The sequence below is a fragment of the Desmodus rotundus genome, chromosome 7, assembly GCF_022682495.2.
Source record: "Desmodus rotundus isolate HL8 chromosome 7, HLdesRot8A.1, whole genome shotgun sequence".
Taxonomy (NCBI): domain Eukaryota; kingdom Metazoa; phylum Chordata; class Mammalia; order Chiroptera; family Phyllostomidae; genus Desmodus; species Desmodus rotundus.
Genome location: NC_071393.1, coordinates 109,282,007 through 109,306,869, shown reverse-complemented (window position 1 = coordinate 109,306,869; position 24,863 = coordinate 109,282,007). Strand labels below are relative to the sequence as shown.

The 24,863-nt window shown below is 44.3% G+C and overlaps 1 protein-coding gene across 4 annotated transcripts; it reads left to right on the top strand.

Annotated features, from left to right (window-relative positions):
- The first annotated feature begins 148 nt into the window (after window positions 1–148).
- On the top strand, window positions 149–24,863 carry MAX (MYC associated factor X). 4 transcript variants are annotated; one of them, XR_008427306.2, is made up of 6 exons: window positions 149–362; window positions 1,086–1,112; window positions 8,438–8,545; window positions 21,984–22,107; window positions 22,579–22,663; window positions 23,356–24,863. XR_008427306.2 is itself a non-coding variant. In XM_024567464.4 (5 exons), exons 1-5 carry the CDS (start codon window positions 327–329, stop codon window positions 23,541–23,543), a joined length of 483 nt encoding a protein of 160 aa, XP_024423232.1. In that variant the 5' UTR covers window positions 151–326; the 3' UTR covers window positions 23,544–24,863. The 4 variants fall into 4 exon arrangements, 2 of the variants coding, with proteins under 2 accessions (XP_024423232.1, XP_024423233.1); XM_024567464.4 differs by lacking the exon at window positions 22,579–22,663 and having other exon boundaries at window positions 151–362; XR_008427307.2 differs by lacking the exon at window positions 1,086–1,112 and having other exon boundaries at window positions 193–362; window positions 23,356–23,585.

Sequence of the window (24,863 nt, the reverse complement as noted above, 5' to 3'; positions counted from 1 at the left end):
TTTCTTATGGGATTCGTAGTTTTTCCGGCGCTAGCTGGGCCGTCAGTCAAAAGAACAAGAACTACAAGTCTCAGCGGCCACAGCGAGAGGAGCCCGGTCACGTGTCAGGGGGCCGACCGGGCGTGCGTGCCGCCGTTTATCCGGTGCTGCAGTGAGGAGGTGGTTCTCGCCCGTGTTGTGAGTGTGTGTGAGTGAGAGAGCGAGTGAGTGAGTGAGTGAGTGTGTGTGTGTGGGACTCGCTTGTTGTTGTCGGTGACTTCCCCCTCCCCTCCACCCTTTCCCCTTCCCTACCGCTGCTGCAGTGGCCGCTCCCTGGGCCGTAGGAAATGAGCGATAACGATGACATCGAGGTGGAGAGCGACGTGAGTCTTGGGGCTTCTTCCTTCTCTTGCGGGTTGTCAGGCGGGGACAGCGGCCCAGACTCTCAGCGGGGCGACGGCGGCAGGGGGCCGGGCAGCCGCCGACTCCTTCCCCCACCCCGGGGCTGCGACCGCCTCCGTCGCCCTCCTGGCTTGCTCCCCTCCGGGCTTCTCGCTGGAGCGGCCTTCTGAGACTGGAGGTGGAGAGGAGACATGCGGCCTTTGGGATTCCTACCTCCCCCCATGGAGGAGGGTGCTGCGGCCTCCAGCTCCTACCCTATCCCGCCCAGGATACAGGGGACAGGGACAGGGTGCGCCCAGGATCCCATTGTCCGGATTCTGGGGAAAGGGACGGCGCCTAGGACTTGCCCCGTGGGCCCGTGATCCCCTCCTCCCTTGACCTGCGGATCCTGGGGGTTGAGAGTAGACAGAGAGGGGTTGGAGTGCCCTGATGGCCCGAGCTGGGTCCGAGGTCCGGAGATACTGCTCCTACCCACTCCAGCCTGAGTCGGATCCGGGAAGGAGGGGCTGTGCTCGGGAACCCCCCACCCTCTGTCCCGCCGCCTGATCCCGCTGGGGGTTTGGGAGTGTGGGGGAAGGAGGGGGGGTCGGGCTGACTCCCCACCCGCCGCTTCCTCCGCCGCCGGCATTTTCTTTCTTATTATTGAATATGAAGTGTAAAAATAACTTCTGTATTTTCTATTTTTTTTTTCTCTCTTATTCCAGGAAGAGCAACCGAGGTTTCAATCTGCGGTACGTCTCCTACTCTCCATTTCATTTTCATTTCCATTCAGTTCTAGTCCTTTTTGGGGTCAGAGAGAAAAAAGATCATTCTGTTACTTTTAATATTGTAGTAATCTCTCCTATTAATCGCTAAGGTGAAGTGGGGCCTTGTTCTGTGCTTCTAGGTGGGGGGGGCGGGTTGCAAATCTTACAATTCTACATTCTCAGGTGATAAGTTCCAGTGACTGGGTGAGCGAGAGGAGCTGTATGCAAAGAAATGAATCATTCTGTAGCTTTCAGATGAGGGAAGCTAGCTGTCACTATGTCGGAAATGAGAACTGTAACATTCTGAAGTAAATGTATTGTTTCAGGGCAGGGTGGTCCAAAGATTTACTTTGGAACAAGTAGATTCTAAAATATATCTACTAGTTGAGTGAGGCTGAAGCCGCAGGTAGTAATCATCTTTAACCAAAGTCATGTGACTGCTGTAGACCCCTAGAATTTAGTATGCCATGGTATTCTTCTAACGCAGGAATTGGAGATGTAGAGGAGTTGAAGGTTGAATATGAATGTGTCGCATACAGCTTATTGTGGTCTGGCTATATGTGAGTCGAAGGAGAGGCATAAAGAAAATAGAAAAATTGTTGGAGAAAAATGGCATTGCAGAGATAGTTTTGCTAAAGGGTGATGGTTGAGACCATACACTGTTGTCAATAATATCTCAGGGTTTTGATATTGATTTTCTCAGTAGATGGTTTTATGGATATAGATATGAATATTGATACGGATGTAGGTATATACTAATTCATGTCCTTGGAGACTGAGACAGTGATGTGGGCATTTCATGAATAGCTCAGAGAATGAGAAAAACAGACAAATCAGAATCAGAAAGGGAAAGAAATAAATGCATCCCTGTCTAATATTTGACAGCTGGGAACATATGAAGTGTGCGGAATGGGGGTGAAGAATTTAGATGCCTCTGGGGGACACAGGCAATACGATAGTCGGGAGCAAAGTGGAGAGCAGAGGTAAGGACGGGGCACTAAAAAGGCAGCCACTAAACTCCAGTGAGCTGTTACAGGGGAATGAGGGCTTAGTGTTGGGAGATCCTTTTATTTTTGAAGAAACATTAGAAATCCTTTATGTTATTTTTCTGATTTTTAAAGTATTGTGTGGAACAGTCCAGTTGTTTGGGGAGCTTGTTAGAATTTGTGGGATGTCACCATCATACCTCTGGTCAAAGAATTTAATTACCACAGGATAAAAGTAAGTCCTCTTACTTATATCTGCATTAGAGCAAGCAAAGATTCTGCCATTTGTCCAAGCATATAGTCATTAAGAAAAACTTTATTTATTGAGAACTAATATTTCCATCAAATCCAAGGATGCAGTTTCAGGGGTTTTAAAAATTGTCCCTGGCTAATAGCCCCCCAAAAGAATTTTTCTTTCTACTTGAAGTATTGTCAGATACTTAATGTTTATACATATATTTGAAAATTCAGCTACTTTTTTTTTCTTCTTCAGTTACCTACCATTATCCTTAACATGTGAATGTGGAGTTTTATGTTTGGGACCCAGTCTATCTAAACATTGCTTTCTCAAGTCTGCAATGATAAGGTCCGCCCCAGGGCTTGATTGGGGTTCCTACCAGATGGGGATCAGTTAGGCATCCTTTCCAGAATCATCATTTGAATTGGAATTACATTGGCCTTCCAGTGGGATTTTTCTTTGTGAAATTTTGGCTTGAATTTTGAAAAGCTTTCTGTCTTCCATAATATTCATCTACATGGGTATTGATAGAAATTGCTTTATTAAATTATTACAGTGTTTCCACACTCCTAAAATGCTAATCTCATTGTTTTGTCTATATATTTTTAGTTTGGAGTTGAGGTGCCTAGCGTTTTTCTCTTTGATTTTGGGGAGTGGGTAAAAGGAGTGGGTTTGACATTTTATTCTTAACTTAACACGTCTACTTGCTGAAACTTTTAAATCCGCCTGGCACAGGATTATCACAAGAGCATGGAGAGAAGAAGCAATAGACAAATTTTGCATTATATCAAACCATTATCATAAATATGTAGGGTAAAAGAGATTTCATTATTTTTCTCTGAATATGTCTGTTTAGTTCCTGATATTTAGTACAGAAAATAAATATACTTGTTTTAATTGGGAGGAAACTATTCTTAAGCTTTGCCTCGTTCAGAAGAGGATGTAAACTGTGAATAACCACATAGTTAAGAATATAGAACTTTTACAAGAGTTACTTGGAAAAGGTTTCACTGGGTCCTAATATGAAAAGAAACATTCACGTTTTATAACATCACTACAATAGCTACAGACTTACTGCACGAGAAACCATAGGGTACTTCACAAGGAAAGTTAGGAAGTGAAGTTAACTGTAACAGAAAGTGAAACTGATTTGATAAATTTTTGTTGTTGTTGCCTCAGTGCAAACGGAAGACGGCTTCTTCACTGACCAATAAGCGGTGTTACAGGAAGTAGCCCCAAACAGTATTTTCATTACTAAATTTAATCCATCTCAGAATCCCACTGATGTTATTTTTATTATTATTTTGAATTTTAAAGATAATTTTCTGGGACAGGTGTATTTCTTGCAAAGTGGTCTTTTAATTTTACTTCTGTTTGGGAAACTCCTTTTGGAAAGAACAAAAGTCTACTAAAAATGTAGGGTTAGTGTGTTGGTCAGAAAACCCAAGGCCTTTTTCAACTTCTTATCCTTCACGACAGTTGAGTGTGTTGCAGTTACAGTATATCTGTCCGGCGTTTAAAAAGGATTTGTGCGCTTTTGCTTCTGGACCTTTTTGGTGTGAAATATTTTTAACTTCTCAAGAGCTCTTTGCTTCTTTAGGAATTGCGGTATATTCAGAAGGGAATGAGCTTGGCTGCCTTTGAGATTGGAGTTTACTCTGGAAACTACTGTTTTACCTGGACTTAGTTGCTCTGGTAAAGTGCTGTGTGATGCATGTACTTGGTGCCTGCTTAGAGTGTTGACAGTGATACAGAAATGCCAAGTTTGTTTCATAAATATGCCTGCTAGACTAAAGGGTGTTCTTACATTTATCCTTTTTCAAGATGCTAGTATTGGCGAAATAGTTGATCAAGGAATCCAATTTGGTTTTTCAATTAAAATTTCCTGATCAAGGCATTCTTATTCTCTTAAACAGCTATAGTAGGTGGCGTGTTTGGATAGTAGTGTTACCAAGTTCTTTCAGGCACCACATGATTGTTTTTAAAAAGTTTGAAGACACGTATATTTATTGGATGTTAGAAATGTGTAACAGGCTTCAAGCAGGAGAGGTGTTGGGAAGTTGAAATTTATAGCTTCCTGTTAAGGACTTTAGTGAGTTTCTCATTCTAGCCGCCCGTTACTTCATGTTGTATTTTTTCATGTTGATTAAAATGAGTTCCTTAGAAATTCCATTTTATTTATTCTATTCTCTTCCCATCTACCAGATGTAATAAATAGAACTTTTCTGATGAGAATTTTGAGCTGATGTATTTTCAGTGTTACTGTGTAATAAGAATAGCTTATTAATAATCATAAGCAACTCTAATTCCCTGTGTGCTGAGAAATTTCTGTATTGGAATTGAGAAGACTCCCCTTATAGACAGGGTGGTGTGAGGTAGCCTGCAAGAAATGGCATTGTTCTGGAGAACCTGTTCATTCTTCAGTAATGGAGTATTTCTTTCCCCATGCTGTTTGCCTACCTAGAACTTACAGAAAATAAGGCTGCCGATTGATGTAATGCCTTGGATGAAGATGCATTCTCAGTGCAATAAGTTGGAATGAAATAACTTAAAAAGATTCCCCTCAATTTTGAACAGACCTCCTTAGCTTGAATGACCTCCTGCCAGTTTAGCAATTTCTTGGCTAACAAAATAATGTTTGCTTTCAACATTTAACAACACTTAAGATACGCGTGCTTGTTAGTGTCAGAGATGGACAAATTGTAGGTGAAGATTTTTATTCTGGCTGCCAGTATGGAAAGTTTGGTGGAAATAAAACTGAGAGACTGAATAAAAATCTTGGCAGAGATGTCAAAGCTGGAAGCGATTTGGTGCTGGAGTTCCTGTTGAGCATCTGTGGGCCACTCTTCAGTACCGCTCAGCCTTTTAGTATTCCTATTAGCCTGGAATGCCCTGAAGGCAGGGTTTTCTGGCAGAAACCTCAAATCCAGTATACTTGAAGAGCAGCACCATCCAGCCACTGCTCCTATATGATACAGAGGAGAGGAGTGTGGGGGCCTGCAGTGCAGCCCAAGAATACCTCTGCTGTCTCCTAGAATTTGTTTGGGACAACCCACTTTCATGATGAAACATCTTTCTTAGTACAGGTGAGAGAAAACTGCATCGTCAGAGTTGAGCTTTATTTGTTGCAGACACAATTGTTTGGACTTCTTTTTTAATTTTAAAAAATACAACTATAGTTTTAAGTTTGTGGGAGGATTTCAGATGCCTTACATTAGGATTCTTCACCCAGTTTTTGATTCTCAACTCTGAAACCTTGGCCCTTTCAAAAAAGGTTGCCATCAGGTGAAGACAGTTAACAAAGCAGTGAGAGACCTGGCACCTGGCCCTCCCTTTGGATGAATTGGTTTGGGGGGTGGAGGGCGGACGTGTTGTCTGGCTGGATGGATCTGTGGTTTGGATGTGTTTCCCAAACAATTCTCTGCCTTGTGTAAAGGTTTTTCATGTGCTCTCAAGCCACTAGAGGTATCACTTAGTTCAGAGTTGCCTGGAATTAGGCGTGTTAATTCTGCATATTTTTAACTTGCTCTTTCAAATGAGGCTTGGGGAGGAGAAAAATACACCATTGCCATGTCTCCGAGAGCTTTAAGATTGACTCTGGTTAAGTGTGGCCACTTGGGGATGGATATGGCAGCAGGGATTGGGCTGAGATTCCATTCTTCTGCTAGTTAAATTGGACCTGGAATCACCACAGAAATTCCATCCACTACTTTGAGAACAACAGTCCCCAGCCCAGGCTTTCTACCAGGCAGTGGACTGCTGCCTTTCCTTGTTGAGCCAACTTCTCAAACTTGGCTGGCTCCCCAGATGAGAAGCCAAGATTTCTGCTGATGGTCCTCAGCCAAGTTCACTTATAATCCTCTAACCAAAAGACTTGTCCATTTGAGTCCTTTCAGGGCTCAGTGAATGGGAAGGGGGCAGTGTATTGTGGGGATGATTTCGGTGTTAGATGATACTTAGCTCCACCTCTCTTAGTGTAGGCCTGAGTGAAACCAAGTTCACTTGATTCTAGCCTTTTGAGATTTGCAGGCTCTCCCAGAAAGAAAACAGACAATTAGAATTTTATTTGTATCAACAAGAGGGATTGTGGGTAACTCTGGTGTCACTGCTTCTATGCACAGCTCTTAAGCTGGGAGGAGGGCCAGGAATTGGGGTGATTTAGTAGACAGGAGTATCTTGGGCTGCTGCTGGAGACCAAAGCTGGGCGATTAATTTGCATGTAAATAAACCAGCTTAGGGAGTATGTAGCAAACACAGGAGAGGCAGATAGATGCCAAATGCCATCTCTCAGCCTTCCAAATTTAGTGGGTATAGTCCAGGTTCGAATTTACCTGCGTAGGTGAATAGAGAGAACAGTCAGCTAGAAAAGGGCTATGTACTTAAATATGTTTAATTCCTTCAAGCTATTTCATACCGCTGTCAGAGGCATCTGCAGTTTTCTTGCTCTCATACTGTGTGATACAGTGTACTACCTCTAGCCTCAAGTTATCTGTCTGAGCTCGATCGTTCCCTCAGTTTCCCCATAAATTCCATATATCACTGAAGTCCAGCAAACACTCATTTTACAGTGAATTCAAACTTTAAAATTTAACAGGGCTTTAGAAGTGCTGCGGGCATCTGCCCCGAAAATGAGTGCTATGTTCTGGAGAACCAAGACTGTGATGGGAACCATGTGTCCATTTCAGCAGAGCTATAGGTGAGGTGTTGTGTTTGAGAAACGAGGAAGTGACTAAAATTACTACAGCTGCTCCCAGCCTCCTCCTCTTCTGTAATGACTCAGACTTTTAGGGTTAGATAATAGAATTTCAAGTCCTTTCATTCCCACAACTCTTGTCTTTGTAGATTTTTTTCTGTGCCTCTTGTGTAGTACAAGGATTCATTTGGGGCTTTCTTGTGCTAAGTAAGCTATTTTCTCTAGTTGCTTCATTTTTAAAATTCCTGTGCTCTGTCTGGATAGATTAAAGCTACCTGAACTTCCTATATACAGATTTATTCCTCAGGGTAGCTCAGTGCCCCCTTGTGTATTAAGGGTAAATTCTCAGAGTGTATTATTTTCCATAATTCTTAAGGTGTAGGTGTAGTGAAGTTCTTGCCTTACTCAATAAGCATTTGTGTTTCATTTGGAGGGAATGCCCCTTTAATGGGGACCTGCTGAAGCTCTCTTGCAGTACTCTCCAGCACTGTCTCTTCTGCCTGAAGCCAGTGCTGTTCCTGATTTGTTGGCAGTCTTCACCCTTCTCCAGCTGATTGTTCTTAGAGTTCTTTGTGAGTCTAAGCAAGACAGGATAAAGACCTTGATCTGTGGGTATTTAGATACTGCCAAATAGTCATGACTTGCCCGAGGACATTTATTCAGAGCCTGTGCATGTCAAAAGTTGCCGTCTGAGAACTACCTTTCAGTCACAGCCTATGTGAGGGGAAGCCCTTGGCAGGGTGGCCACTTGGATCCACTTTAAAAAGATGGGATCTCAGAATGCAGTGGGCGTCTGTATTAGCTTTGTCTTAATGATCTTAGATTTATGCATCCTGCTTTTCCAGAGGTTTTAGTTTCTATGTATGATTTGGTAAGAAGGTCTTACTAGTACCTTGTAGCGAGCTGGAGACCAGAACAGACTCATGGTGAGGCTTCACATGGAAAGAAGCACTACACCAATACCCTAACTCCTTTCTTGGGCACCCACCATGGGGAATGCTTACTTACAGTGAGGTTGATCACACCTTATGAAGGAGTCCGCTGGAGCTTTCCCCTGGTCACCATGGACTGGTAGCTTTTCTGTCATATAAGTAAGTTGTAAGAAAAGACTGATGTAGGAGAGTCGCACTTTGTCCCCATGAATAACTTTTATTTTACTTATGCATGAGCTGGATGCATCGAGCTACTTTGGATGTTCCTGTCACAAGGCTTGCTCACCCCTTTCTCCCCCTTTAGCAGAGCCTAATTCTGGAGACTCCTAACTGCCCACCTCAACAAATCCTTCCCAGTCCATTCGCCAGGGACTGCGCTGACAGCATATACTTCCAGGCTATAAGCCTCCCACCTGTACAAAGCAAAAGGAATGACTTTGCTAATATGCTCTTTCTTCTAGGCTGACAAACGGGCTCATCATAATGCACTGGAACGAAAACGTAGGGACCACATCAAAGACAGCTTTCACAGTTTGCGGGACTCAGTCCCATCACTCCAAGGAGAGAAGGTGAGTTTATTGAGAAAGCTGGTTGGCCCTCACTAGCTTGGAACCGGTGTACTCACCTGTCTGGAGAGAAACAGAGGCAGGGATATTCATGTATTATGGTTTCCTTAATTTTTTATTCTTTGGAGGATCATCACACACCTCACCTACCTTAGGAAACAACTAATGCTTGTAAGGCATCAGTTGTATTACTTGTAATGATATTTAGTATTACTTGTAATGAATTACTCATTCAAGAATTATTATAACAATACACTATAGTATAGAGTAGACCGTAGTCGTTTACGATAACATGAAGGATTCCTGTGGTCAGTGATTCCCTATACCTCCATAGGAATTTCTTTCATTTGGCTCAAAGTTAATACTTATCTTAAATGAAACCTCCCAGGAATGTATGTGAAATAGCCTGGATACCAGTGATCTCTCTCTGTTCCAACAGCTGTTATTTCAAAAGCATCTGAAGAGCATTTTAAGCTATGGGACAAAAAAAAAAGAAACCTTAAAGAGCTATATTCATAAGAGATGGAAGAAAAAATTACTGATTCTCCCCCCACCCCACACTAATGGCCTTCCAGGACTAATGTTTTCCCTAGAGAGGGAGGTACCAGCTGTTTCTACATTTGAAAAAGTTGGAGGCTTTGAGTGAAAAAGCCTGTGGTTAGGTTCACTCCTTGGGATTGGGAGGAAACTTCAGTTTGCAGTTACTGTATTTTTCGGACTATAAGACACACTTCCCTCCTCCCCCCAATTTGGGAGGAAAATGGGGGTGCCGTCTTGTAGTCCAAATGTAGCTTGCCTGGCTCACTGGGGCAGGTGGGGTAGTGGAACAGGGTCACCGCTGCAGGAAGCCAGCGGCAGCAGGAGTGGGGCGATGCTGCGGCCCCTGGGCTGGGAGGAGGGGGTGTCCCGACTGTGCGAAGCAAGGGAGACAGGAGTGGAGTCCCCACTGCGGCACACTATGGTGCTAGGGAGGAGGGTACAGGCGGCGCAGGCAGGTCAGGAGAAGAAAGCCTGCAGCACCTGTACATGCCTTGCCTCCATCACGTGACTGGTGTGTTGCCCATTAACATTAACATAGGCAAATTCCACTGCAGGGTCACCTGTCAATGTGGCCCTGCAGCTGTTGCAAAACTACAACTCCCATCATGCTTGGGCAGGTTGGGATGATGGGAGCTGTAATTTGGCAACAGCTGCAGAGCCACACAGGTTGTGCAAAACTGCTGTCCCCATACAAGCTTGTTGCACAACCTGTGGCCCTCCAGTAGCAGATCTCTTCCATAACAGTGTCAGCAGCAGATCCCCCCATAACAGTGCGTCATCCACTGATGTTCTCAGCTACAGCGCCCCCATAACTATGAAGGACTCGGTGCTGATAGTTCTGTCATTACTGTATTTTGTTGTAGAAAGGTACGATAGCGTACTGTAGTCTCCTGCTGAATCTACCGTAATTGTGGAGAGATGTCAAAGCAGAAAAGGATTTCTGCTTTAAAAGATGTTATTTAATATTTTACCACATTTTTTGCTTCAAAATTTTTTCCCCTATTTTCCTCCTCTAAAACCTAGGTGCATCTTATGGTCCAGTGCGTCGTATGGTCCGAAAATACAGTAGTTTCATCTTTGACACAATGTATTGACTAGCTTCCACTTTCTTCTGCAATTCAGTGGTATAAGTGGCAAGCTGAGAAGATGACCTGTGTTTTTTTGGTTCAGTGATCCAATGTTTAAAAACTTTACTCTCAAGTGTGCTTTGAATGGGTCTCCTGATTTAGCTCTTTAGTGGGGGTCCTGGGTTTTTTTGGTTATCCAGTCAAATTTGGAATCACTTTTGGTTTCATTTTTTGTATGCTGCCAGTCTGGTAAGTCATACACTTTATACCTTATCTGAGGTGTGGCTTTCTGGGTGGCTGAAGCATGGAGTAGGTCTGACCTTTATGAAAACAATAAAACAGGCCATGTGAATACCTAGTATTGCAAAACCAGAATTTGCCATGGGTTAGGCCTACTTAGTATAGACGTGGTTTAATGGCCTTGGACCAAGGTTCTTACCTGGAATAGCAGCATTCCTGGGCGCAACACTGTCTAAAGCACCACAGGAAATCTTTATGATGGGGACAGCGACTCACCCTTTTAATCAAAGTGCACACGTGCAAAGGATTACCGTCTGTGCGTGTCTGAACTGTTGACAGTTGGTGCTTATTCATATGCCCTGGTATCACTTAAAATGGCTTTGGTGAACTGAATGGGCAGAACTGCCTTCTCTAACTCTCACGTCTAACCAGGAGTGGTGCCACGGCAGTGTTTCCCAAGATGTGGCCTATGGACCACCCACATCAGAATCACTATTGAATCGGCCTCTCTGGAGGCAGGCCTGGGGATCTCTATTTATAAGTAAATAAGCAGTCAGGTGACTCTTAGGCATTCTTAAGTTTGCAAACACTTTGGAAGAAGTGGGTCATAGGATCTCAACTATGCCTTTTTTCTTTATCCAGCCTATTGTACATTGCCCTTATATTTCTCCTTAAGTCCTTAAACTCACATTATCCTAAATCCTGTGTCTCCTTTCTTCAAAGAATTGACAGTTTGAATTCGGTAGTCTTACATGCTGAATAGTTTGTCATTCATTGTGGCCTTTGTGTTTATTCACTTATTTACTCACTCCATTCAGCAAATATTTATTGAGGGTCTGCTACATGCCAAGCACTGTTCTAGAATACAGCAGTGAACAAAACAGACAAGTAGAAGCTCTTCTTCTGATGAGGAAAAGATAGAAAATGAACTAATAATTAAAAATATTGTCATGACTGGCCTGGCTCAGTTGGTTGAGCATCGACCTGCAAAGCGAAAGATCATTGGTTTGATTCTTAGTCGACCCACATGCCTGGGTTGCGCCCAGGTCCCCAGGTGGGGACCGTTCAAGAGTCAACCAATTGATACCTCTCTCTCTCCCCCACTTCCTGCTCTCTGAAATCAATGAACATATTCTTGGGTGAAAATTAAAGGAAATACATATATACACACATACAGGGTCTAGCAGAAGTGATGCCATTGAGTGTGGTTGGTAGGGTATGTGAATGTCTCACACGAGATGGATGGACAGCCGTTTGAACATTTCACCTAAAATGTCATACGATGTGCTTGAGTGTGATATTGTTATGTTACAGAATTACATGCTTGTGATTTTGTAATAAAAGATTTAGTATAGATTACCAGCTCATAACACAGGGGTGTTATTTGTGCCAGATCCTATATATATGGTCAGATAAGTGCCATGGAAAAGGTTGTACAGGGAAGAAAGGGTTGCCATTTTCATTAGGGCAGGCAGGAACACTCAACGTCAGGGCAGCATTTGAGCCAATATTTGAAAGAAGTGAAAGAGAGTCATGCATCTGTCTGGTGATGAGCACCACAGGCAGAGCGAAGGTGAGTGTAATAGCCCAGAGGCAAGAACCTGGGAGCATTCCTGGGCCCAGCAAGGAGAGCAGAGGTCAGAGTGGTTACAGTGGAATGAGTAAAGGGACAATGGTGGGAGATGAGGTCAGAGAAGTAAGAGACTAGGGGAGGGGAGGAGAGGGGGGACCAGGTTTTGTAGAGCCCATCAACAAAGCCCCGACATGGGTGTACAGGTGCCTTTCCCATTTCAGAACCCTGCCCTGTGTTTCAATTCACGTATTTCACACTCACCGTGAATAAAGGAACTGGGTGTTAGCTCTGGTGGAACCCCAGCCCCTCCTCAACTAAATTCCACAATCTTCATTAATCTCCTTATCTGCCAGCACTGTTTCACAAATCTGCGGGGAGTCTTACAGAATACTTTGGTCTCTCCACTTCTGAGTTCTCACTAAATGTTGTAATTTTTTTTTTTTTAATGTGGTATTTGACCCAAAGGAAATTGGCTAATTCTTGACTTGGATTGCAGTAATTAAGACTTTTGACATTATGTGAATAATCACGAATGATTATTTTACCCTGTTTCAGGGATCTAAGATTCTTGAAGGGAAAGCCTCATCTCCTTTGTGACTTCTCATTTAGCATTTGGCCTGTCGTATGTGTCTTAAGTCTTTTGTTTTATTAAAGAGAAACCAGTACTTGGTTTGGATTGATTGGATCCTAACCAAGATTGGGGGAAACTTGTATTAAAAAAAAGTTTGACGTGTAAGACCTCTACCATGTTTATCCTTTGTATCCTGTATTTCTATGTTACAATTCTTTATAAACAGTATAAAGAATGGTCACCTTTTGCCTAATTTAAAAAATCAGTGATAACTAACATCTGTATTGCAAGGTAGTTAAATCAGCACAGCAATTTCATGAGGTGAGTATTGTTACTATTGTAATTGGACAGACACTACTGCTGCTTGCTTCTGCCATTACTACTATATCAGAGGTGAGGAAAGCGGCTCAAGATTGTGATTCCAGGGGCCTAGAACTAGATTATGGACAGGGACTAGGACCCAGCACTGCCGATTGCCAAGTTTTATCTTTCTACCACACCGTAGGGGTAAGCAGTTTAAGGATACAGGTGCTTCTTGGCTTATGATAGGGTTTTGTTCTGATAAACCCATTATAATTTTTCCTAAGTCAGAAATGTATTTAATACACCCAATCTACCAAAAGTCATAGTTTAGCCTAACCTACTTAAATATACTCAGAACATAGTATCCAAAAAATGCTGGCAACAGTGTGTGTAGAGTATCAGTTGTTTGCCCTGGCGATCATGTGCCCAACTGGGAGCTGTGGCTCGCTGCCACTGCCCAGCAGCATCACGAGAGTATCATGCTGCATGTGGCTAGCCCAGGACTAGATCAGTGTATGTTGTTTTTACACCATCTCAAAGTCCAGAAATTGGAAGTCAAACCATCATAAGTTAGAGACTGTGTATTCTAAAGAAATTTTGCTTAAATGTTTCTATCTTGTTTTGGGGAGGTTCCCCTGGATAAAGCCGGTAATCTTGGCATACCGAGGCTACTGTTAAGATACTCTGCTCTGAATTGACATGTGTAGGTAACGCTGAAGTGCAGAGAGTTGGGGATCATTTAAAGTTCATAAATTTTTCTGAGTGCACATCACTTTTCTGAGAAATAGACCATTACAGTTGACAGTCCATTTGGGTTTTCCCATGGACTCTCATGTTAGCAGGTGGACTCGTGAACTCTGTTGTTTTAGTCTCATTTCCCGTGTAGTTTTTCAGCTGGACGGGTGGGATGAAGTAAGAACCATCAACCAGTCAGCCAGAATAAGGGGAACAAGAGCAAGAACAACTGCGGCTCCATTTCTTATTGGAAGACTTACTTTTTTTGAACAGAATTATTCATTGTTTTTACAGTCCTAGATTGGGCACTAGGGAGTGCTGACCAAAGGCTTGCTGACACTGAGCTCCCCCTGTTTATGTGGGGGACAAGACTTGGTGGCCAGCCCATCAGTTACCTTTACATAAGGATATCATTCTGCCTTCCACCCAGTAAGTTAGCCCCAGCACCTGAACCAGAGTGATTACATCCAGTAACATTGTCTCCTTAGCATGGCTGACTTAGTGATAGAAGATTCTGTTTCAACATTGCCATTTGTAGCAGTACCATGGTTTGAAGAAATTTCGCATCTTTTAAGTCTCTGGCTAAATGCCTGTTTGTCGTACTTAATTGCTCTCTCAGGCAATTGTGCTCTGGATTTCTCCTTTCTGGATAGAGTTGTGTTAAAAAGAGGGAATATGACCTAAAATGAAAATAAAGAAAAACAGGTTTCTTCTAGCAAGTATTAAGTTCAGAACTCCTCCATTTTGGGTGAGAATATGAGGGCACTGTCTCTGGCAGCCCCTGTTGCAGGCCCTGGCACATGGTAGTTCCAGGGGTATGGAATGAGTGCACGCGAGGAAGCAGTGGGCTTGCTGCTCCCTTTCACAAAAACAACAGCAGCTGACATGGTTGTGCTCACCTTCTTAATTAAGAGCCATGTGAGTGCTAGAGGGGTTCAGAAGGCATAATAGATGGTATCTACTATTGAGGGTCTTACTCTCTTGTTGGGGAGAGGATTATTCCTAACAATTAACAATAATAAGATAACATTCTGAGAATCAAATAAGAGGTTAAAACACTGGGCTCTATAATCTGTTTCATCTCCATTAAAGCCTGGTTTCCTTAAGAGGTAGATGGTCATTTTTCTTCCTTCGGGGCATGGCACACAGTGCAGTGCACAGTGAGTGTTAACTGGAGGAAGGAATCCTCCATCCACCTGGGCCACGCTACACTGGGAGAGGCTCGTTCTGGTGGACACCTGTTAAGTCAGGCATTTTATTCAGCAGCACTGTTTCTATATCCTATCTGGGCTGCTGTAGGGAGTACCTCGTAAATGAAATGTAAACCACAGCCCTAGCCATTTCACCTCATTACTCATTAAGGTTATTACCTGGCTAGACTCCAAGTTGAGCAATTATTTTCTTCTCAAATTTTCTACATCTTGAATTATTATTTATAGTTGCCCAAGTCTCCCTTAAGCTCTGGGCTCAGCAACTGTAAATGTACTGATTTAGTGAGGTCTCTGTAAACTTTATTTATGTGCTGCTGAAAACCTCCAAGGGCTTTTCCATGCCGGTGAAGGTAAGGACTGGCATTCCATGTTCTCTAAATAAGTTACCCAACTTGCCCTCCTGCTTTTTCTCCTTCTTCCCTTACTGTGGAGGGGTACACATCTTTCTCTGTTTCCCTAGGAATGTTATTCTTAGTTTGTCTGCATTCTTGCCTTTCCTCCATGTCGAACTCCAGCCTCACTGCCCAGAGGATATTGGGGCTCCCTAAGCTGTGCGTGCTTTTCCCGCTCGTGTGCCTTCACGTGTTTCTCCCTGCGCCCACTCGGGGCCCATATCAAACACTGCATCATCCGGAGAGCCCAGGGTTTCACTCTCCCTTTCACCTCAGTGGTCCTTTGGGGAGCCTCTCCTATGTCTTTCTCCTTTTGGGATGATCTTAGGCCTAACTAGCGGGCTCACTCCCTGAGGGCAGAAGCCATGTCCATCCTTCTGGAAGTCTCTGTAGTGCAGAGTGGGGAGGGCTCACTCCTGTGGAGAGGACTAGAGAGCCAGGAAACTGTGCCTAATGCGTTCTCCATCTTGAGATTTGGAAGGATAGGGATTTGTTATGATGCCTTCCCCTTCCTCCTCTAACAAAATTGCAAAAACTTTGAGCCAAAAATACATTTTAAATATAATTTAAATACAATTAAATTACTAGTTGGCACAGTAAAAAAGTAAAATAACAGGTGAAATTAATTTTAATAATATATTTTATTTAACCTAACATGCAAAATAAGGATAACCTCAATATGTAATATATTAAACATTACTAATGAGATAATTTACATTATTTTTTTGTACTGTCTTAAAAATCCAGCATGTATTTTATATTTACAGCACATCTCAGTTTAAACTAGTCACACTTCAAGTGCTTATTAGCCACATATGGCTAGTGGCTATTATATGAGACATTGCAGTTCAGAGATGCATAGACACATTCTCCACCCCACACCCATTTTAATGTGACTAAAATTGGATGCCACCTTAAAGTGGATGTCAAGAAACGTGCCTCCTGCCCTGGCTGGTGTGGCTCAGTGGATTGAGTGCTGGACTGCAAACCAAAGGGTCTCCAGTTCGATTCCCATCAGGGCACATGCCCGGGTTGCAGGCCAGGTCCCCAGTGAGGGGGGGCATGCAAGAGGCAACTGCACATTGGTGTTTCTCTCCCTCTCTTTCTCCCTCCCTTCCTGTCTAAGAGATAAAAACAATCTTTTAAAAAGGAAAAGAAAGAAACTTGCCTCCTTTTTTTTCTTCCCATAAAACCTACTATTATTAAATTCATGGGTTTATTGATGGAATCTGAAAAGCAAGGAAATGATAGTATGTGTGTATTTCCTTCTGGTCTCTCTATCCATGCTTCACGTGGACAGAACGTTACAGCTTACTGTTTTTCACATAGCATAATTTTCCCCCCCAAGCGATGGAGTGTCTATATTTAGGCATCTTTCTGTTGACCATTTAGTTTGCTTCCTTTTTTTTATTTTTACAAATAATGTTGTGATGACCACCTTGGTGTGTGGGGCTGTTCCCATAGATTTCCAGAAGTTGGATTCCTGGGTCTAGGGGTAAGAACATCTGGTTTCTTGATGTGTTTTGCCAACATGCTTTTCAGGAGGATTGTTTTTATGTCTTCTTTCTTTTATTTTTCAAGCAAATTATCCTTTTGGTAGTGTCTTTTGAGAGTACCAATTTTACCAATACTGGAAATTTGGGAGGTGGAAGGGCACAACTAATTTAGTAGGCAAAGGTAGTAATTTTGTATTTTGTTATTATCTGTGAGACTAAATTCTTTTCCACACCTTTATTTGCTAATGCATTTCCTCTTTGGGTAACTGTGTGCTCCTGTCCTTCATAGTTAAAGTTTGTTGGGGAAGAGCCACACCTTCATTTCAAACTACCAAGGGCATAAGAATAAAGAATAAAGGTTTGAAACATGATTTGTGTTGACCCTTAAACAAATGCCTGACCCCTGGCTTTAGCCCCTTAAGGTCATGATAGCTCTGCCTTCCCAGGGTGATCAACAACACAGTCTTTCGGGGTGGCAGCAGGAAGCGTTGGGGGCATCGCTCGGCTGTGCTGCTCTGACCCCACGGCCTTGCAGCCTCCCTTGTTGGCATTGGTGGGGCTTCCATATTGGAATAAATCTAATCCAGACCCAAAATTTATTCTGCAAAATATTTAATTTTTTTCAAAAGATGGCTTACTCAAATAAAAATGCACACTGGCTTTGCTCTAGTCTTCCCTTTACCTTAATGTGTATAAAAGCTTGTGCAGGTTTCAGAAAATAATGACGTTATGTTCTTTAAAATAAGTAGTGCATAATAAAAGAGGTGTCAGTTGGTGAGTCATAAGCAGTTCTTTCATTCCCGGGGATGTGGCGTTTTGGGTCTTGGGGTAACAAGGCAGTTGTAACATCAGTCCAGTAGGATCTTAATAGGATTTTGATAGCGAGGAGGAAAAGGTGGTAAACAGAACTGAGATCATTGTTTCTGGAGTCAGCACCAGGGCCCTGGGCAGCGGCAGCAGTGTCCCTCGTGTTAGCAGTCTAGTACCACTCTTCTCTTGCCTGCCTCTCCCAGTCCGCTTCCTAAAGCAACTCCGAGTTCTCCACAAGTCCAGTTCACTGTAATAGAACTTACAACTCCAGAAATTGTGGGACTTTTACCTTACATGAAAAGTTTCGAGAACCACAGCTTTAAATGGCATTTAGTAACCTTGGATGTCCTCCTAAGCATTAGTGTTAACTACTTTAAGAGGCATTTGAGTAAAATAAAAGAAAAACTTATAAAATAAGCTGAGAAAAAACAAAACATCATTTGGGGCCTTAAAAAGCTGCTAATTAGAATGAAACTCTTGGGTTCGGGGCCTTCAGTCAAATATGTAGTTGATTCCTGCTGCAGCACCTGAGGTGGGTGCGCTCTGTTCTGTCACAGTGGGTGCCTCTGGAGGCTGGATTGACCCTTTTCTGTCTCCTTGTTGCCGTGGGCAGGGGGGCAGGTGTGCAGGCAGCTGTGGCACTCGCAAAAGGGACAGGAATCTGTTGGGCCTGTTGGCCAGACCAAGTTTTCTCCATTGTCCGTTTAGGTTTTACCCTTCTTAGGTAATGAAGCTACAGCACTATGGGGACTGTCATTTCCCTTCCCCCAGAGCCCGGTTCAAACACTTCTGTAAAGCTATCTTGCATCTTCAGGCTCTTCTTCTCTATTTGCTACTTCTCTGCTAGAAGCCTGTTTGCTTTTCATATGGCTTTAAAAGAAAAAGGAAAACAGCATAAGACTTGTCTTCAGATTTGCTTCAGCTTCAACTCCCTCTGCACCCGCAGTGTGTGCTGATGGTTTACCTAGACTGGCACTCCTCTAAGAGCACCCCCTCCCCAGGGTCTCCGTGAACATCCTCGTGCATAAATCAGGTGATGCTTTCACAGTCCTTTTCTTCCGCTCAAACGCTTCTCTTCATAACAGTCCTGTCCCTCTAAATCTATTCATGTTCTTTACTAGTTTCACAGCCTCCTCTTTGTTCCCAAAGTGTGGGTGTCTTGGAGGCCTGGGTCAAATTCTAACTCTACTGTCTAGTAGTTATGTAACATGAGGTAAATTATGGCTCTGTGCCTCAGTTTGCTCATTTATAGCAAGAGAGAGGAAATAATATATCAGCAGGTGGCGTGAGGATGCCTGGCATTTAGTAAATACTCAGGAAGTCATAGCTGTTGTCATTTCGTCATGATCATTTGTATCACATCTGCAAGCATGGCTTTTGGACAAGACCTGGCAAGGCTGTCCAGTGTCCTTTTGCATGGCTCCTAGAGGTGAAAGAGAGGCTCGAGGAGCCAGTTTGCATTAACTCACACTGCTACGTGGAAGGTCCAGGACTTCTTGAGTCCCTTTAGCCACCATTATTCCTACCTCAGGGTTGCATCCAACCCATTGAAGAAATCTGTTTCTGCTCAGAAAGTCAGGCTAAGAGTTAGTGCCTTATTTTAAAAACTAGCAGGAAAAAAGTTATTCAGGCTCTTACTGGTTACCCAACGACAAGAGTCAACCTGTCACATGTTGACTGAGCCTGTTCTCTGCTCAGTCACACTCACACGAAGATTGCAGACTCAGCTAAATGACCCTGTTGCAGAGCACAGAAACTGAAGGCCCAGGGCCACTCTAGTCCATGCCATAAAGCCCAGGGCTCTTACTGGTCTCAGTGCCCTGTTCACATAGTATAAACTCATAAAAGCAGGGAAGGGCTTGCCCACACCTTAATCCTATGGCTGCTCACGTGAACTTACATGGTTTAGAATGCTGGGAGGAGGGAATTCGGGATGAATCGAGCACTTTCTGGCTTCAACACTATGCTTTTTCTTCCCCGGACTATGTGTACTTGTAAATTTTTAGGAGTTTTATATTTTGTTCTTTAAATTTTTTTTATGAGACTTTACTTCTTGTTGAATACCCTGGGAAGAGCAAAATTCAGTTAATGAAACGATTCTTTTGGACTTGCTAAGGAGTCAGGGGCACTGCAAGTGGCCGGCATTGTTCTTTTGGCAGGAAATGGAGGAAGGGCTGTGTTTAGCCTACTGAAGGCCTGGTGCTGGGTTTATACCAATCCAGCCTTCTTCGAAGACCTCTTATTCCCAAAGTTATCACCCCAAGCGTTTGTGCAAGGGAGTGCTCTATCATTCAGAGATTTTGCTTTTCCCCTCTAGTCCCAGATTCAAATGAACAGTTAAATGAGAGCTAATGTTGCTTTCTGGAAACTGTTAATTAAAAAAAATAGGCAAATTTAAAGAGAGTCTGCTGTGTGAATATGCATAGCACTTAGATCAGGGATGGAGTGCATATAATTTGGAGGGCTCGGTGGGGGCTGAGGGAGGTTCTAGCCATAAGGATTTGCCGTGGAGAGAAATAATCACGTTGGTGGGCAGAGCCTGTTGACAGAGCCTAGGGTGCACTGTCTCCTGGGTTCCTAAATTCTTCCCTGACACTCTGCTGCCTATCCTGCAATACTTACTTTTAATCCCATATTTAATCACTTAATAATTAGACTCTAATAAGTCCCCCTTTGGTAGAAATGAGAAACAGCATCTGAAGTGGCCTTGCAACCAGAGCTGCAAGGCCCCATTGGTAGGTCCTCTCATTTTTCCTACATAAGCTGACTGACTCAACTAAAAAAATACACCTGGCTTTGTCTCTACCCTCATGCCCTTGCTTGTGCATTTCTCCTGACCCAGAGTGACCCTTTTCCCCAATTCCACCCCAGTCTAACCCAGGGTTCATTATTGCAGGGGGCTGTGTGTGCATCTCTGTGTTCACATGCATGCAGAGCCAAGGCCAGTGCCTGTCCCACAGTAGGTAATTACCTCCCTAGTCAGAAACCATCTTTCCTGTGGCCTTCCTAATCTGCTTAGTACTCAGTCTGTACTACCCAAGTTACACTTGTCGGTACTGCCCTGTGATTTGTCTGTGTGTAGACATGTTTATCTCCTCAACTAGATGATACGTCGACATCTGGGCGCAAGGAACCATGACTGATAACATTTGTTTCCCCACAGTGTCTGCTCAGTACCTTGCACATAGTTTGCACCATATAAAAATGGTTAAATATGAACAGTATCCTTTTGAGGAAGTTGCCTTAAGGGTCCTGTAAGAGGAAAGCTTAGAAATTCTTGTGCCTGTAAGGACTGGTGAATAAACCCAGGCCTTGCAAACTTCTCTACCCAGCCCAGCCTGAGGTCTATAAATTGAGATGTCAGGATTTAATACAAGAGGGTTTAAGTTTTGCTAGCCCGAGGATGGATGTTTTCTTTGCCCCTTTCCCTCTGCTGTGTGCTGGTTATTTGGAACCCAGTGGGGTTATGATACAGAATTGGTCAAGTACTGGCTGCCCTACCCTGAGTAAGAAGCTTTGCTGCTTCTCAGGACCCGGGGTGACATGAATGCCACACTTGAACTACTGGACTACCCTGCCGTGGGCTTAATTTCTCTTGGCTCTGTACCATTCTACCAATTCAGCTGGTTGGTTGCCTGGCCATGAGTAACTCTGGCCGTGTTCACACCCAGAGGGAATCATGCAGGCAAGTGTGCCCCTCCATCCGGGGCAGAGTGACCAGACATCCATTTTACTGGCTTATTAACTTACTCCTCTGACAGGGCAGTGCTTAGGCTAACTGTGGCCATAGTATAGGTGTGGCTGCTTCCTGAAGTGGCCCAATCTCATGCCCTTCCTGTGTTGACATCAAACTCTGACATGGTAGTACTTTCAACCAGGAAGACTGAAAAAGTGACACAGCGGCATGGCTTAGTTGGAAATAGTTCACAGCGGTCTGGGGGAAAGGCTGAAATCTAGGACCTTGATGAAGAACTCTGTATCCACCCCCACTCTGAGCCAGCTCTAATTGAGATCTTGCTCTTACCTTCCTGGAGCAGCTGCCTGTAGTCAGGCCCTAGCAGAGAGTGAGGGGCACAAGCTCTCAGTTAAGTAGTATTTTCATGTTTTCAGACATAGCCAGGCTGAAGACTTGAAAGCAACGTAAAGAACCAAAGGGGATGGGAGGAGTGGAGTACAAGTTCAGGAGTCAGACGGACCTGAGTTTAAATCCAGGCTCTACCACTGTCTAGCTGGTGATTTTGAATAAACCAGTAAACTTCTCTGGGCCTCGGGTTCCTGTGGAGCTGCCTCTGAGTGCTGGTGAGGTAAGCTGTCCAAAGCACTTGGCACCTTGACAAGCACAGAGAAGACTCTCAGTAGCGATAACTTGGTTTCCTCAGCCTTGTCCCCCCTCACCCTCCTGCTTCCCTTCCCCCATGCTGCTGTTACAGAAAGACAGAGTTTCCTCACTGCTTGGACTAGGTCTTTATTATGTCCCCTTTGCTTTCTCTCATATTGCAACAGGCATCTCGGGCCCAAATCCTAGACAAAGCCACAGAGTATATCCAGTATATGCGAAGGAAAAACCACACACACCAGCAAGATATTGATGACCTCAAGCGGCAGAATGCTCTTCTGGAGCAGCAAGGTAAGCACCTAAGCTGGTGGGGCAGCTGGCCCTGTGGTGCTCTGGCCAGGCCAGGGCTTTGCACCTGGGCCTGCAGAAGCAGAAGAGGTTATGGAGTGTGTGCTCATAAGCAGCCACGACCCTGCTTCTGAGTAGTTGAGTGTTAGAATCATCCTGAGGAAGGATCTCGGCAGCCAGTGAGGGAACAGTGGAGTCTAGGGGTTGGACCTCTGGAGACTTTTTTTCTGACCTGATCTCTCTCTCCTCTTGGGGCTTAGGTGCTCTACCTGTAGTAGGAATCACACCTGGCATCAGGTGTCTCAAAAGAGCTAAGGTCCTTGGATTGGAGTGTGCCTTATACGCACCAGGAACTCCAGGTGTTCAGGGACAGTGAGCTCTCCCCAGTGCCAATGGTAGTCCAATCAGGGCAGCCTATGGGCCAGGCCCATGCTGTTCTCCAATGCTCACATCCACCTTTTCCTACAACCACAGGGGAAAGCAAGAGCTGATCAAGTTCTTTGTTCCTGGGGAATTCACTTCTCTTCCTCCCTCATGGAAGATGCAAGTAAAAAGAAATGCAAGTAACCACTTGGGTTAGAACACCTGAAATAAAATGAAATTAAAATAAAATAAAAGGGTTGACCTTGCAGGCTCAAGATGAGCTGAACTAAGGGATGGGCAGAGGGAGGTGGCAGCGGGTTGGTTACCAGGCCGAGCAGCCTGCATGTAGGGGCTGTATGTCGAAAGGCTCAGGTATTCTGTGTGTATTGGTGACTTGCTTGCAAGTGTCCAGCTTGTCTTTCCAAGTGGATCTTGTACATGAGAGCTAAGCCAAAACTTTCCTTTGGATGATACATCTCATGTCATCCTTTCTTGCTGTTGTGTGGCCTTCACACCCTTATGGATCCTGGCATTGCCAGGCCAGCTTCTCCTCTGTCACTGCACTGTTGGGTCCCACAGGGAGCTCATGCTCCTATCTCTACACTGGGCTTCCAAGGCAGGACGGTGACATCACAAGACTTCTCTTTAGGGTCGGGTGGCATTGCAGAGTGGCTGGCCATGTCTAGTGGGCTCTGGGTCTGGCTGGGAAGGGAGGAAGGAAATGAAGTGTGTTGGCGGAACAGCCGCCAGAAGGGAGTTATTTCTGAGCCACTCTGAGCCTCAGCAGCCAGCAACCCCTTCGGAAGAACAGGCTGGACCCTGACCTGAGACTCAGTTACTCCCCCAGTCTCCAGAAGGCTGTAACCCACTCGCTTGGTTGCCTTTCAGTCCGTGCACTGGAGAAGGCGAGGTCGAGTGCCCAACTGCAGACCAACTACCCCTCCTCAGACAACAGCCTCTACACCAACGCCAAGGGCAGCACCATCTCTGCCTTCGATGGGGGCTCGGACTCCAGCTCAGAGTCGGAGCCCGAAGAGCCCCAAAGCAGGAAGAAACTCCGGATGGAGGCCAGCTAAGCTCCGCGGGGCAGGCCAGCAATAAAAACTGTCTGTCTCCTCCGTCGTCTCATCCTCTTTCAGTTCGTCCTTAGAACCCTCAGAACCATCTAAGAGACTGTTTTTTTTTTTTCTTTCTCTCTTTTATTTTTTTAAATTTTATTTTTACATAGAAGCTCTTGGACAACAGCTCTCGTTCTCCTTCCCCATTTCCACTATTTTTTTTTTAACGTTTCCCTTCAGGGATTCCCTGTCCCCACCAGGAATTTTTAAACCAAAACACCCCAACTTGGCAGCTTTTTCTGTGGAGGACAGACGGCCGGCCGGACCTCTGAGCACATGGTGTCCTGACCACCTACCAGCTCCTCCAGCCCTGCTGGGCACAGGCCCAGAGGACCCCCGCCCTCCCAGGCCTCTCCTCCCGGGCCTCCCTCACCTCTGTTTGATAGACTTTGTGAATCTGTGGACTGCTCTACTTTAAGAAGATGACTGGTTTAAGAAGTAATCAGAATTACCCCCTCTTCTTTTTAAGGATTTTTTTTCCTAAAAAGCTATTTATCGCTCCTGTTGAACAAGATCAAGTCCTTGAAGAAGTTTGTGGTGTGAAAGGAAGTGAGGACAGGTCTACAGCACAGTCTTTGACCTGTTTCCCTCCTGCGTCACTCAGCCAGCCTTAGGGAGGGCCGTGTGACACTCGTGTGGTACGTGTGGGGCTCGTCTGCAGTGAAGTGGTAGCCGCCAGAGGTTGCTGGGGGGTGGGGCAAGGAGGGGGGACTGGGTGGGGTAGAGGTTTTGTATTGAGGGCCAGTGATGATGTTTTGATATTTATTTCCTGCTACTGAAATTTGAATCTGAGTGAATTGTCCCTATTTCTGATGATGTCGGTATAGCAAAGCGACAGATTCATAAAGTAATGATCAAATCTTTCTTTCTTTCCGTGTGTATTTCTAAGAAATAGAGCCAACTGATTTTGTATGTAAATACCAAGAGCGATTTACCTGGTACTAAACCCGCACCCCAGTGCGGCCCCTTCCAACCCTCACCCCACTCTGTTTCCTACTGTTCTGGAACCTGTCCCTGTTGTGTGATCCAGCCCTGGTTCTGGCTGCGGTCAGCAGATCCCAGTGAAGGGTTTCGTGTGTTTAGCCTCATTTCTTTGTCTTTTCCTACGCTGTCCCTGGCATTTGCTGATTTCTAGTGTATACTCTGTAGTCTCAGTCCGTGTTTGATTCCATTCCATGGAAATAAAAAGTATGTTGTACATACTGCCGAAGAATTGTCTTGCAAGTTAAGGCTTCCCCCTTTACTATAAGACTATAAATAAAAACTTATTTTATCCTT

What these genes read in the sequence shown, in the direction of transcription:
- MAX (XM_024567464.4), top strand. Translation starts at nt 327, where the DNA reads ATGAGCGATAACGATGACATCGAGGTGGAGAGCGAC. An exon ending in CATCACTCCAAGGAGAGAAG is followed by an intron (nt 8,546 to 21,983) that starts GTGAGTTTATTG and finishes ATATTGCAACAG; the next exon opens with GCATCTCGGGCCCAAATCCT. An exon ending in TGCTCTTCTGGAGCAGCAAG is followed by an intron (nt 22,108 to 23,355) that starts GTAAGCACCTAA and finishes GTTGCCTTTCAG; the next exon opens with TCCGTGCACTGGAGAAGGCG.